Source organism: Podarcis pityusensis (genome assembly GCF_964106645.2).
Source record: "Podarcis pityusensis genome assembly, chromosome: 17".
Classification (NCBI taxonomy): domain Eukaryota; kingdom Metazoa; phylum Chordata; class Lepidosauria; order Squamata; family Lacertidae; genus Podarcis; species Podarcis pityusensis.
This window is the reverse complement of record NC_138042.1, coordinates 10,116,334-10,129,879: the sequence shown is the minus strand read 5'-3', so window position 1 is coordinate 10,129,879 and position 13,546 is coordinate 10,116,334. Positions and strand designations below refer to the sequence as shown.

At 45.5% G+C, this 13,546-nt stretch overlaps 1 protein-coding gene across 2 annotated transcripts in view; it reads left to right on the top strand.

Moving 5' to 3' along the window:
• Positions 1-13,546, top strand: part of LDLR (low density lipoprotein receptor) — a 58,218-nt gene that overhangs the window by 15,616 nt on the left and 29,056 nt on the right. Inside the window, exon 1 of one of the 2 annotated variants that reach the window (XM_080988101.1) lies at positions 12,065-12,323. The exons of the other annotated variant lie outside the window; for it this stretch is intronic. Coding sequence (XP_080844227.1) covers positions 12,251-12,323 — 73 coding nt within the window. The 5' untranslated portion in view covers positions 12,065-12,250. Of the gene's footprint in view, positions 1-12,064; positions 12,324-13,546 lie in introns of those variants that run through there. 2 annotated transcript variants of the gene reach the window in all.

The window sequence follows — 13,546 nt, the reverse complement described above, 5'->3', positions numbered from 1 at the left end:
TAATAAGTTTGCTACTGAGGAAACGGGCATACAGCTTCCCAATTATCGAGAGCAGGCTAATAGGCCTATAATTGGAAGGTACATTTGGGTGGCCTCTCTTAAAGATTGGAACTACTATAGCATGTTTCCAGCTATATGGTACCTTACCTGAGTTATTTACTACCGTAAAGAGTGCTGCCAGAAGCGGAGCCCACCAGTGCTGGTTTGATGTAATCAACTCTGCTGGGATAAAGTCTTTCCCCGGAGCCTTTCCACTCTTCAGATTCCCAATTAATGTATGGACTTCCTCCACAGTAACCAGCCTCCAATTAGGGAGCAGTGACAGTTCTGCCCTGTCATCCTCCTGTAAACTGGAAGGGAGGTTTGGATTTTCCATAAATATATTTCTGAAGTGATTCTCCCAAAGCTGAGCTGCAATGACACAGCTGGGGGCTGAGGAACTATTTTTCATTGAGTCGGAGACCAGTTGCCAAAAGAGTTTAGTTTCATTGTTTAGTGAGGCATTCAATAGCAGGGACCAGGAATTTTGTTTGGACTGCCTTTTTTTTGAGGCCAAAAGAGCCTTATACTCTTTTTTGATTTTGAAATAAGATGGAGGTAAGTAGTTTAATCCAGCGTTTCTATAGGCCAAATAAGCATTTCTTAAGGCTTCCTTCTTTGTGCGGCAGTCTTGGTCAAACCAACGGCGCCCTTTTGCAGTGCGTGGCTTGCGGGCTAAGTTTATGTTAACCGAAACCATATCCTGCAAGGACTCAATTAGATTTTCGTAAGCCGTCAGGGAGGAGTCTATTGATAAATTGTTTATTATAATTGATCTTAACTTAATTGCAGTTTGTGAATTCAATCTATTCTCAGCTACAATTGCTATTTCAGGTGTCCATTTTTTCCTACGCAATGCTGGATAATTTGCTTTATCTATGACCTCATGTTCTATGTGAGAGCGCTGAATTGAATTTTTGCCAGTAGTGGAGATGATTAGAGGTAGGTGGTCACTTTCAGTCCAGATTCAGTCCAGCGGTCCAGATTCAGCTCAACAGGAGCACTAGAGGGAGCCAGCACAAATCCTGCTAGTGCCGTGGTTCTTTCCCTCCTCTTTCCCCCTCATGTCACCCCCAAATTGCCACAGGAGTGTGGGAGAACACCCAGAACAGTGCCTGGGGTAGTGGAGATAAATACTTGCACTGGTGGAATGATCAGCTAAGCTGAACACTGAATTCTTCCCTCTGCTAAAAGTTGTTTTTGTTTTTTAAAGGAAACTGCTATGGGCAGTTTAGCTATTTATCTGATTCAGCAGCTAGTGTAATAAATATCTGTTGCAGAGTATATTAAGACACCATGCAGTGGCTGGAGAAGAGTATGTAGCAATATGCAATAAGGGATTTGTGTGTGTGGGAGAGAGGGAGGGAGGAGAGACAGTTGAAGTGTGTTTCTAGTTTCAACGACGAAATGATGAAACATGTGCCCTCTTTGCACCCCAAAGTGGCTGTGTCTTCATCTGGTGTGTGAAAGCTCTTAAAGTAATCCCCTGCTGCCTAGAAAAAGGAAGATGGATGGCAAAACTAGTGCAAGTTGAATTGCTCAGAGGGAAGGATGCAACGCTGAGAGGGACCTGCTGTGTTACACACAACTGACGTCATTGTTGTGTCCTAGATGTGACCTGCAAAGGATTTGCAATACCATATTATGTATGTATGTAAACAAAGGAAATCCTCTTTGCTATTCTACCGTTATGTGTTCAGGGGTGCAGGATCCAGTAAGTGTTAGAAATTAATCAAGGCTTGCAGCATTAAACTGGATGCCAGACCATTTTCATCCCCAGCAAGTGTTAAAAGCTCAATAAGCAAGGCTAGCTTCCTGTGGTCAGGTGATTGCCTCAGCGATGAGCCATTAAGAGAGCAAAGGAAAGGGAGCTCTGTGTCGGGTGGCAAAGGGGTGGGACCCCTCCTTCAAACAGGACTTGGAAACAGTTTTATTCAGGGAACATTTTAAGGGGGCCATCTGCACTTCCAATTGTCCTGCCCCAGGAAAACCTGCTCCTTTCCGTTGAATCGGAGCAAATATCAATAAGGTTTTCCACTGAATTATATTTGTTCCTATAGAGTGGGGCAAACGGGAAACAACTCAGCCCCATGCCTAAAAATCACGGAACAAGCAGAAAACTTCTCAGACCTATGCTTTCTAGGCACAGAGCAAGGAGAAGTGTGGAAATGGGTATAGCCAGGATTTAGGATGGGAGGGAGTAGGACATTCACCTGTCACCATCCTCTGTCTGGCTCTGTCTAGCAGGTACAGAATGAAACGTCTCAACAACAGTTATTTAAAATTACTTTCTTTTGACCCCAAGTGCTCAGGAAAAAAATCTGTCAAAATCTTCAGGCATTTGAAAACTAGGAAGTTAAATAAAAAATTAACAACAGGGAGTACCTTTTGTGCAGTTCAGGAGTATATTTTGCAAAATTACAAATTGTTTAAAAAAACATGTTTCCTTGGATTTGCTGAAAACCTTTTCAGCACTTCCTTCTCAAATTCCTCCTTTTTACTGATGCACATTTTCTGTGCACACTCAGCAAGCCTAGCCCATTGAGATGTTCCCCTGTCATCGTTGACCTTAGCCAGGTCTTTACTCTCCAAAGGTATTGAATGACTGCTCTACGCTGCATGGCTGAGCAAGAGAGATGAGCAGAGCCTTTTCTGTGGTAGAGCCTTTCAATTTCAAATATCCTGATTATTTCTACTTGTAGTTAAGTATTTTTTTTATTTATTTACTTGGTGGGGGGGCAGCTGCCCCCCCCGGCTATGCCCATGACTGTGGATGAGCCCTTAGTTTAGATTCTACTGCTGATTTGAATGGCTGCTGTTTTTAATCATTCCCGTATTAGGGTGGTTCAAAATAATACATTAAATACACCCCACCCACCCACTCTGAGAGCCACAGATAGAGGCCAAAGTCTGGGTGCCCCAAAATGGAAAGAAGCAGAAGTCCCAGCAAAGAAAGAATCAATACAAAAACTTATGGTATATGCAGAAATGGCAAAAATTACCAGAAGAATAAGAAATCAAGATAGCAATTATTTTAAAATAAAAGAATGGAAATGGTTTATTGAATATTTACATATAGATTGTAAACAGATAAGAACATTGGCAGGGTTGTTGTAATAACCCACAGTTTCATAAAGGCATATATTTAAAGTAGATGAATAAATGAGCAAATTAAGTTAATTTGGATATGCAGAAGACATTAAAAATAAATTTAAGGAACCACAGAAAGAGGGGGAAGGAAGTCAAGGTTTGAAACCACAAAAGTATAAATAATTAAAAAAAGAAACAGATAAAGTCCTAGTTAAAGAGGTAAACTTTTGCCTGCTGCCTAAAGGTATATTATGATGGCTGTGCAATTAAAGATGATCCAGAGCTCTTGCACAACAAACCCATAGCCCAAAAAGATCAGAGTTTCTGCTAAGAACAAAGGGACAGGGAAGTGCCCTGGAGAAGGTGTGGTCACGCTTGCTTTGATGCAATCTCATCTAACCTCCCTACAAATAAATCAAAATGAATGCTCATTGAATAGCCACCATTGTCTAATAATACTACAAACAGATAAGGATGGCTGCTCAGTAAGCAAGCCCTCTGGAAGATCCCTTAGTTTGCGAGTCTTTAATATTGTATATGACATCTCCACCTTTTTTGCAAGCTGTTCTGAGTATTAGTTTGAATGGAAGTGTAGGGCAGCAGTAAAGGTAAAGGTAAAGGTACCCCTGCCCGTACGGGCCAGTCATGTCCGACTCTGGGGTTGCGTGCTCATCTCGCTTAAGAGGCCGGGAGCCAGCGCTGTCCGGAGACACTTCCGGGTCACGTGGCCAGCGTGACGAAGCTGCAGCTGGCGAGCCAGCACCAGCGCAGCACACGGAAACGCCGTTTACATTCCCGCTATAAAGCGGTACAGTGGTGCCTCGCAAGACGAAATTAATTCGTTCCGCGAGTTTTTTCGTCTAGCGAATTTTTCGTCTTGCGAAGCACGGTGTCGGAAAAGTTTTGGAAAAGCTTCAAAAATCACCAAAAACCTCAAAAAAGGCTACCACACCGCGTTCTATGAGTTGCTCCTCGAAGTCAAGTTGCAACTGTATTAACGGTGTTAAGAAAAAGGAAACAAACTTGCAAAAAACGCAAGACGTTTTCATCTTGCGAAGCAAGCCCATAGGGAAATTCGTCTTGCGAAGCAGCTCAAAAACCGCAAAACCCTTTCGTCTAGCGAGTTTTTCGTCTTGCGAGGCATTCGTCTTGCGGGGCACCACTGTATTGTAGATCCGTTCATTTACAAACACTCAGATGGAAGCAGTTACTCTGGTGAAAACAGGCACCAGGAGGTTCAGCCTGTTAAGTCAGGAGCACCCAAATAAATGTTCTTTTACCTGGAGGCTTTTGCGGGAGCTCCTTTGTTCTAATAAAGACGCTATGCGGATCTTGAATGATTGCAGGACATGGTTAGCATCATTAATTAAATCTGGCATTGACCGAAACTGTTTTCTCGGATGCAGGAATTCACGGTGGCTTCACTATGGCATGCCAGAGTGAAAGTTCCTACTGTAGCTTTTACAGTGGTACCTCGGGCTAAGAACTTGCCAGTAATTCGTTCCGGAGGTCTGTTCTTAACCTGAGGTACCACTTTAGCTAATGGGGCCTCCTGCTGCCGCCGCACGATTTCTATTCTCATCCTGAAGCAAAGTTCTTAACCCGAGGTACTATTTCTGGGTTAGCAGAGTCTGTAACCTGAAGCGTCTGTAACCCGAGGTACCACTGTATTCGATTAAAGAAACTGGAGTTGAGATTACTGTTTTTTTTCCGGGGCAGTCCTCTGCATCTTTATTCAGAATCAAGTCCTTCTGTGTTCAGTGGCACTTACTTCCCTGTAAGCCTACAGATTGCAACCCCATGCATGCTTACCTGGGAGGAAGTCCTGACTACAGTGTGACTTACTTCACAGTGAACTGCCTAAGATTGCGCTAAGTTGGATAACTAAATTTGCACACAGTTTCTTGTGGGAAGACTGCTTTCCTCCTTTTCTAGATGGCAATGCAATGTAGGAGGCAATATCTTTGGGGTGAAATAAAAAATTTAAGGTCATATATATATATATATATATATATATATATATGATAAATGTTCGTAACTGCATATATAAACCACATGTCTGAATCCCCACAGAAAAAGTCCTGAAACCATTTTGTCCCTCCCAAATTGACCTCAAATATTTCTCTGCAAGGTCAAAGGAAAATGGAAAAGCCTCCCCATTGTCTTCTCCTTCACAAATCCTGTTTTAAGGGTATGTCTGTGTATGAATAGGGTGAGCCTGTGACCTGGCTCAGGAACTAAGTATTTATCATTACAAAAGACTGGCCAGGCTCCCCAGGGTATCCAATCAAGTGACCATTAACAGGTAACCTGACAGACAGGAGATAAACGATGCACTCAGATTTCTGTTGTAGACCACCTTTTCTGTGATGTAGGTATGATGTTTGTGGGGTGGTGGTCTTGGGTTACACCCCTTCTGTGATGTATGTATGATGGATGGAGGGGTGGTCTTGAGCTCCAGGGAAGGCCATTTAAAATGTCTATATAAGGGCGGGCACACCTTTGTTCTGGGTCCTCCTCCTTTCCTGCGTGTGAGGGAAGCACCCTGTTGCAACCATTCAATAAAGATCAGGCTTACTAGCTGCTTTGCTTCTCTGGTGGCCTCTGTTACTTTCTCTGACCGATGGAGAACCTACAAAGGACTCTATAAGGGCTCTTGTGTTCCCCATAAGGGAATAAGGGCAGATTTTTGTTTATTACAGGGGCAAGACTCACTTGCCTCCTACTCAGAAGCAAGGCATATTAGTGCAAATAATTCCATGGCAGAAGAGGAGACTGAGAGAGCACTGGAAACTAACAGCAGATAGATAACAGAGGCAGGGAGAAATGAGGAAAACACGGCGTGGGGAGGTGGAGAGCAGAAGCTGGGAAAATCCAGGACAAAGGCAAGAATTGTGATACAATGAACATATATTAATGGGGAACCGTCATGTTAAGGTATTAAAAATCATTTTTGCACTACTCGCTGTTAAGAGAAAAGTGGTTTTTTGTTCCAGGACATCTGAAATGTGAGCAGAACAGTGGGAATGACATGTGGTCCCTTGTCCTCCCCCCAAAAACCAGGCTAAAAACTGTTTTTTGATGATGTGTGGCTGAGCCTTGAGTGGAAAATGTGGACCTTTGATACATCCAGAGATCAACCAGCTGTGCCGGCATTTGCTTGTGTGTCTGTCTAGTTGTGTATGACAATCGAACAAATCTCTTTCCTCTTTAATTTGGAGGCTGGCTACATGATGTTCAAAAATAGACACTGAAAGGCTTTTTTTTTTTGTCCTTGCTCAAGGACCTTAGCGTACACTGTGATCTACGCTTTCAAAAAGAGTCATGCCGTTTCCTAAACTCTGATAATGCTCTGTGAGTAATCTATCAATAGGCACCACATGGAGAGGAACATATAGTTTATGCACAGCTTCTATTAACCACAGTGGCAAAAGTATTATGCGTTTTTGCTAAAGTATGCTAAGCCCTCCTTTGTTCCTTCCACTCGGGAGCCTTGCAGTACAATCCTGCGCATGTCTACTTAGAAGCGCACTTCATGGGAATAAGTCTCACTGATATCAGCTGAGTTGCCATCTCCTTGGCCCCGAGCTATTTAGCAAGCTTCTCCTCTGTGGTTTACGTTTACCGAAATCTCGAAATGAATGTTCCACAGTACAAAACAAACAGGAACTTCATCATGTCCCAATCATCTTTTCGAATGATGTTTCCTCTTTTGTGATGATAAGTAGAGTCGGTGTTTCTTAAACAGCGGGCCTTCGGACACTGTGTGCCTCCTCTTTGCTTGACTCACGAGCCATATCATAGATTTGGGTGGTGAGTAAAGGGAAGTTTTAGGTAGGGAAGGTCTACTTACTCTCTGAGGGGAAAAGGCAGAGGAACTATTGAAGGAAATTTGAAAATGAGATAAAATCTTTATTTAGTTATTATTTATTGAATTCATATATCACCCTATACCCAGAGGTCTCAGGTCACAGAACATAATCAAAATATAAAACCACAATATATATATAATCAAAATAAAAACAACAACTCAATAACAACACCCCCCCAAAAAACAACATTTTTAAAAAGGCATAGGATGTCAATCAAGTCAACCAAAGGCCTGGCTAAAAAGGAATGTTTTTGCCTGGCGCCTAAAGGTGTCTAATGAAGGCGCCAGGCGAACTTCCCTGGGGAGAGCATTCCACAGTCGGGGAGCCACTGCAGAGAAGGCCCTGTTGTCGTGTTGCTACCCTCCAGACCTCTCAAAGAGGAGGCACACGAAAGAGGGCCTCAGAAGATGGTATCAAATAATAATTTTTATTATTATTAATTATTAAGTTCATAAAATAGGAATAGAAAGGAAAGGAATAAGAGAGGAAGGTTGTTACAGGAGGCAGAAATGAATGTAAAGTGACCAGGAAGGAGGGATGGAAGAAACTGGTGCGGCAGAGTGAAGGAAAGAAGATACAAATTGAGTGTGAAAGGAGAATGGGAGAAGAAATTACAGGAGATGGGTAAAAATACTTTGAGAAGCATGTGAGCGTTCTCCATTTAGAGCCTCTGGACCAGCAAATGCTGCCTAAATAGAGAAGTTAAATACATGGGTAGCGAACATAGTGCCCTCAACTCCAGATATTGTTGGACTACAAGTCCCATAATCTCTGAAAATTGGCCATACTGGCTCGGACTGATGGGAGTTGCAGAACCTCTTGTTGGCTACCCATGCAATACCCCCAGAACCGATGTCTGTACTTGGCTTGAGGAAAAACTGAGCTTTGGAACTCCTTGCCACAAGGACAACACTATGGCAAAGAATTTTAGCCATTTCCGTAGATGTATTAGAACTGGATATGGAACAACTGATCGGTTCAAAATTGGGAAAGAAGTACGACAAGGCTGTATATTGTCTCCCTGCTTATTTAGCTTATATGCAGAATTCATAATGTGAAAGGCTGGGCTGGATGAATCCCTAGCCGGAATTAACCTCAAGATATGCAGATGACACAACCTTGATGGCAGAAAATGAGGAGGAATTAAAGAACCTTTTAATGAGGGTGAAAGAGGAGAGCGCAAAATATGGTCTGAAGCTCAACATCAAAAACCCCGAAGATCATGGCCACTGGTCCCATCACCTCCTGGCAAATAGAAGGGGAAGAAATGGAGGCAGTGAGAGATTTTACTTTCTTGGGCTCCATGATCACTGCAGATGGTGACAGCAGCCACGAAATTAAAAGACGCCAGCTTCTTGGGAGAAAAGCAATGACAAACCTAGACAGCATCTTAAAAAGCAGAGACATCACCTTGCCAACAAAGGTCTGTATAGTAAAAGCTATGGTTTTCCCAATAGTGATGTATGGAAGTGAGAGCTGGACCATAAAGAAGGCTGATCGACAAAGAATTGATGCTTTTGAATTATCGTGCTGGAGGAGACTCTTGAGAGTCCCATGGACAGCAAGAAGATCAAACCTCTCCATTCTTAAGGAAATCAGCCCTGAGTGCTCACTGGAAGGACAGATCCTGAAGCTGAGGCTCCAATACTTTGGCCACCTCATGAGAAGAGAAGACTCCCTGGAAAAGACCCTGATGTTGGGAAAGATGGAGGGCACAAGGAGAAGGGGACGACAGAGGATAAGATGGTTAGACACTGTTCTCGAAGCTACCAGCGTGAGTTTGACCAAACTGTGGGAGGCAGTGGAAGACAGGAGTGCCTTACGTGCGCTGCTCCATGGGGTCACGAAAAGTCGGACACAACTAAACGACTAAACAACAACAAATTAGATATCAAGAGAAAGTGGTGTCAGTAATTGCCCGCTGATAATGGCAGACTCTGCCTCCCTCTGCCACTATTTTGTGATGGGTTCTGCCCCTACGGCACCATTTTGTGGCTGGTGGGGCTCAGTACCGTATTTTTCGCTCTATAACACGCACCCGACCATAACACACACATAGTTTTTAGAGGAGGAAAACAAGAAAAAAAATATTCTAAACGAAACAGTGGATGTATGATTTTTGTGGTTCATGCTGTGGCCACAGATATGTGATCTGACGGTGAGTTTGGGGTAGCCCAATGCAAAAATCCCGAGGATCCATGTGGATCCATGCTTTGTAACCACGTTTTTGCACCACTGCGGCCCCAGGCAACAGTGGGTGCGTGATTTTTTTGGTGCAAGCTGTAGCCATGGACATGCTATGTGATCTGATGGTGAATTTGGGGTGACCCAGTGCAAAAATCCTGAGGATCCATGTGGATCCGTGCTTTGTAACCAGGCTCTCTGTCCCTCTCTTCTCTCCGCTCAGCGGCTCTTCTCCCGCTTTGCTGTTTCAAAGCGAGCAAAGCGAGCCACGGAGGAGGGAAGGAAGGGGAACCATGGATCCTCTGCTCACGACTGCAGCAGATCCCCCTGCCACCCATAGGCATTCGCTCCATAACACGCACAGACATTTCCCCTTACTTTCTAGGAGGAAAAAAGTGAGTGTTATGGACCAAAAAATACGGTAATTTCCAGCCATTTGAAGTCAGCCCTGGGGAGTAGAAGGTTTGAGAACCCATGAATTAGGCAACACTTGGGCTACTGTTGGGTTCACTACAATTAGGAATCAAAAAATTCCTGCGTTGCTGCTATATTGATCAATATTGATTTTGGAATACAGCAATTCCCTCCTCTCCTTTTCCTTTGTGTGTGTCCCTACATCTCGGTGCCCTTCAAATATTGTAGGAGTACAGCTCCCATAATCCCTGACCACCGGCCATGCCAACTGCAGCTATTAGGAGTCGTAGTACAATAAATATCTAAGGGTCACCACGTTGACTATCTGCACTATATGAAGCTCTCATAGTCAACTGGCAATAAGTCATGCTGTGAGTTTAACCACAGAGCCTAGGACTTGCTGATCAGAAGGTCGGCGGTTCGAATCCCCACGACTGGGTGAGTTCCCATTGCTCGGTCCCTGCTCCTGCCAACCTAGCAGTTCGAAAGCACGTTCAAGTGCAAGTAGATAAATAGGTACCGCTCTGGTGGGAAAGTAAACGGCATTTCCGTGCACTGTTCTGGTTCGCCAGAAGTGGCTTAGTCATGCTGGCCACATGACCCGGAAGCTGTATACCGGCTCCCTCGGCCAATAAAGCGAGATGAGCGCCGCAACCCCAGAGTTGGTCATGACTGGACCTAATGGTCAGGGGTCCCTTTACCTTTACATGACATCATGAAGCCAGTCGGATTTTGGCAGGAGTGATGGCACTGAAGGCAAACTCATGGCTTGTCTGCATTTGGACATTGTCCGCATGAGCTCAGTTTGTAAAGCGTTGAGACTGTTAATCTCAGGGTTCTGGGTTCGAGTCCCACATGGGGCAAAAGATACCTGCGTTGCAGGGGGTTGGACTAAAAGACCCGGGTGGGTTCCTTCCAACTGTGATTCTGATTCAATCGTAGTAGTCCACACCCAAACGTATTCGGATTGGTAGTTGAGCAGCAGCTTCAGTCTCTCTTTCCTGTTCACGCCAGGAGGCGTTGCCTTTTTGTATCTGCCATCTAATTTATTGATTATTTTATGCCACTTAAGTACTGACAGGGCATGCGTACTTTTTCTTCTTTTTAATTGCCCTGCCCAAGAAGTGTGCAAAAAGCACAAAGTCATGCAATCGTGAGTGAGGAAAAAAGCACGAAAGTCATGCAATCGTGAGTGACGGCCAGTGTTAAAAGTTTCGTTGCATTACTGCAATGTTTTCTTTCCGGCCGCGCTTGCAAGACTGAAGCAGGATCTCTCCATTCATACCGGAGCAAATTACGAGACCCCCTGAGCCGCTCCTTCCTCTGTGTTTAAAAAGAAGCAGCCTCTGCAGCTCCTCTCTCACAGCAGAGCCAGAGCCCCACCTTTCTCCGTCCCAAAACGCGGTGGGATAGAATCCCAGAACTGTCGAGTCGCAAGGGGGGCCTCCCAGGGTCATCTAGTCCAACCGCCCGCCTGCAATGCACGGAGGTGTCAAATGCGTTTTGGCGTGTTATAGGAATTCTTAGGTCTCAAATATCGAATAAATGTTGATGATTGCACAAGGTAAGCACACATACATAAGTATAAGAATTACACGTCTAAAATAGTACGGGAGAGCAATCCATCCAAAAGCCATCTTGGCTCCCCTAAAGACTCTTAATATTTCCTCTGCCTCCTTAATTCCCCTTGCCTGAGAACAAGTAGGCAGATCGCAATCGGGACATTTCTGAATTGATTCCTCTTCTTATGAACCTCCCTTGTATTAATTGTCATCGTTTGCCCAGATAATTATAACAATAGTTTATTATTTATACCTCGCCCAATGCTCTGCATTGAGGGATGTCCGACGGGCATCCCGGTTGTCTTATCAAATGCCAACGTTTTGTGCAAACTGTGTCTGGAACTATGTGAAGCTTGCTAAATCCTCAGGAACAATATCCCTTGGCTTTATGCCTGATGTAATTTCTATTTGTAGAGGGGATGTCCTTCTTCTCTCATGCCAAAATGCAAACCCTTAAAAGAGATGTTTCTTTTTGGTTCTGGGTCTCTCTTGCCCCCTTGCCAGGAGGGGAAGGGACCTCTGTTGCAACAGAAAAAATAAAGATCTGCCTTGCTTTCGCTGCCTCCATCCCTTCATCTCTGATCCATGGGGGACTCAGAGTCCCATTGGGCAGCAAAAGCCAACCTCCCCTACTTTTCTAGATCAGGCGCATAGGGCGAAACCAGGAAGAGAAACGCTCGCGCGCTCTCACGCCCACCCTGGGCGCAAAGCAAGGCGGATATCCCCACCCCACCCAAAGGGGGCGGGGAGGGAAGAAGGACCGGGGAAAGAAGGGTTAACTCGCTGACGTCACATGGTGCGTTCGCAACTCCTCCCCCACGCGCTTGAATTGGGGAGGTTTGAAAATCACCCCATTGGAAGCTCCTCCCCCGCGCCGCTTGAATGGGGGAGCCGCGCGGAGAGGATGCTACAAATCTGGTTCAGCAGGGCAAGTGCGCGCACGTGCGGAGAAGCGGCGCTTAGGGACCCATCGCCGGGCAGCCTCCCCGTTTGCGCGCCGCGGGTCTCCCTGCTTTACTCTCCCGGTGGGATCGAGGACAAGGGACGAGCAAATTAAGTAGCAGCAAGCAGCAGCCCGAGGGAGCCACGATGAGTCCCGGTGGATTGCAAACGCCTTTGCTAGCCTTGGCGGTCGTGCTCTGCGCCCAAGTTTCTGGAAACGGTAAGCACCCTAATCCCGATCTCAATATATGTATATATATGGGACCTTGCGGAACGGGAGGGCTGGACGTTGCTCTTTAAAAGAAGATCAGGTAGCAAAAGGCTTCCTTTCCCAGTTAAGGGTGGATGGGTTGCCTGGCGGGGACGGGGGCCAGGGAAATGTATATATGTATTTATCTACTTTATTGCATTCGCATCCCCACTTTTCCTCCCAAGAAGCTTACGGTGGCGCGCATCCTGCCGCTCCCCATTTTATCCTCGCAACAACCTTGCGAGGTAGGCCGGCCCTCCGGTGGCTCAGCTTGCTTCTTCCAAGGTGTGGGTGCGGGGGTGTGCCTTTTTGTGACTCCGGTTCCCTCAGCCCTCCCTTGGGTCCGCTTCTTTTAGATGGGGGTGTTCTAAACAAGGGCACCTCCAAGTAACAACCCTCCCCAGATAGCGGGCTCCTAAATAGTGTCGACCGGAAGCTGAATTCTTGGGCTACAAATAGTTTTCTTTGCCCCCCCCCAGCATCCTCTGCTTTTGATTCCGCAGGTATGAACTTTGGTGAGCTTAGGAGGGGCTGCTGGTGCCCGACCCCTTCCTCCCCCCCCCCACCTGAGCCGTGATCTCTCTTCCATACCTGTTTCAGGGCAGGGCCCACTGGAAGGACTGGGTCTGCTGCTGGTTGCCCCGCCCTGAGCTTATAAGGGCGGCTCCTTCCCTGCCATCACACTGCCATCCATCCTTCAGGAGCAAGACCTCCCAAGCCTAAGCATCCCTTTAATGGCTTCAGGGTGGGGGCCTTAGCCTGGGATGTGTGTGCCACTATATTTTGCATTTTGCTACTGTAAATTTAATAAATAACAAGGATAATATTGGGTGAAAGAGATTCCCTCCCCAGGGATGATTTATTACCTGCCAGCCTTTACTGTTCTGTTAATGAGCAACCTTCCCTGGGGTAGGATGAGGTTCTTAAATGATTTCTCGATAGGATCCCACAGGATTATTTTGCTTCTCCTTTCATTATTTCCTTTTCTTTTGCTCATTTAAAGACGCAGATCTTCCCTGTGAGGAAGCACATCTTTTTTCCCTTGCCCCCCCCCCAAAGGAGGGGTCAGGCATGCACATGGAAAGAAGTAGTTAAAACTTGATTTTGAGAAGAAGCGAAGACACATGCATGGAACTCTCTGCTTTAGGGTTGCTAGCCTAGGCTCCAAATGGGACCCTTTTATCAGGAGGGGA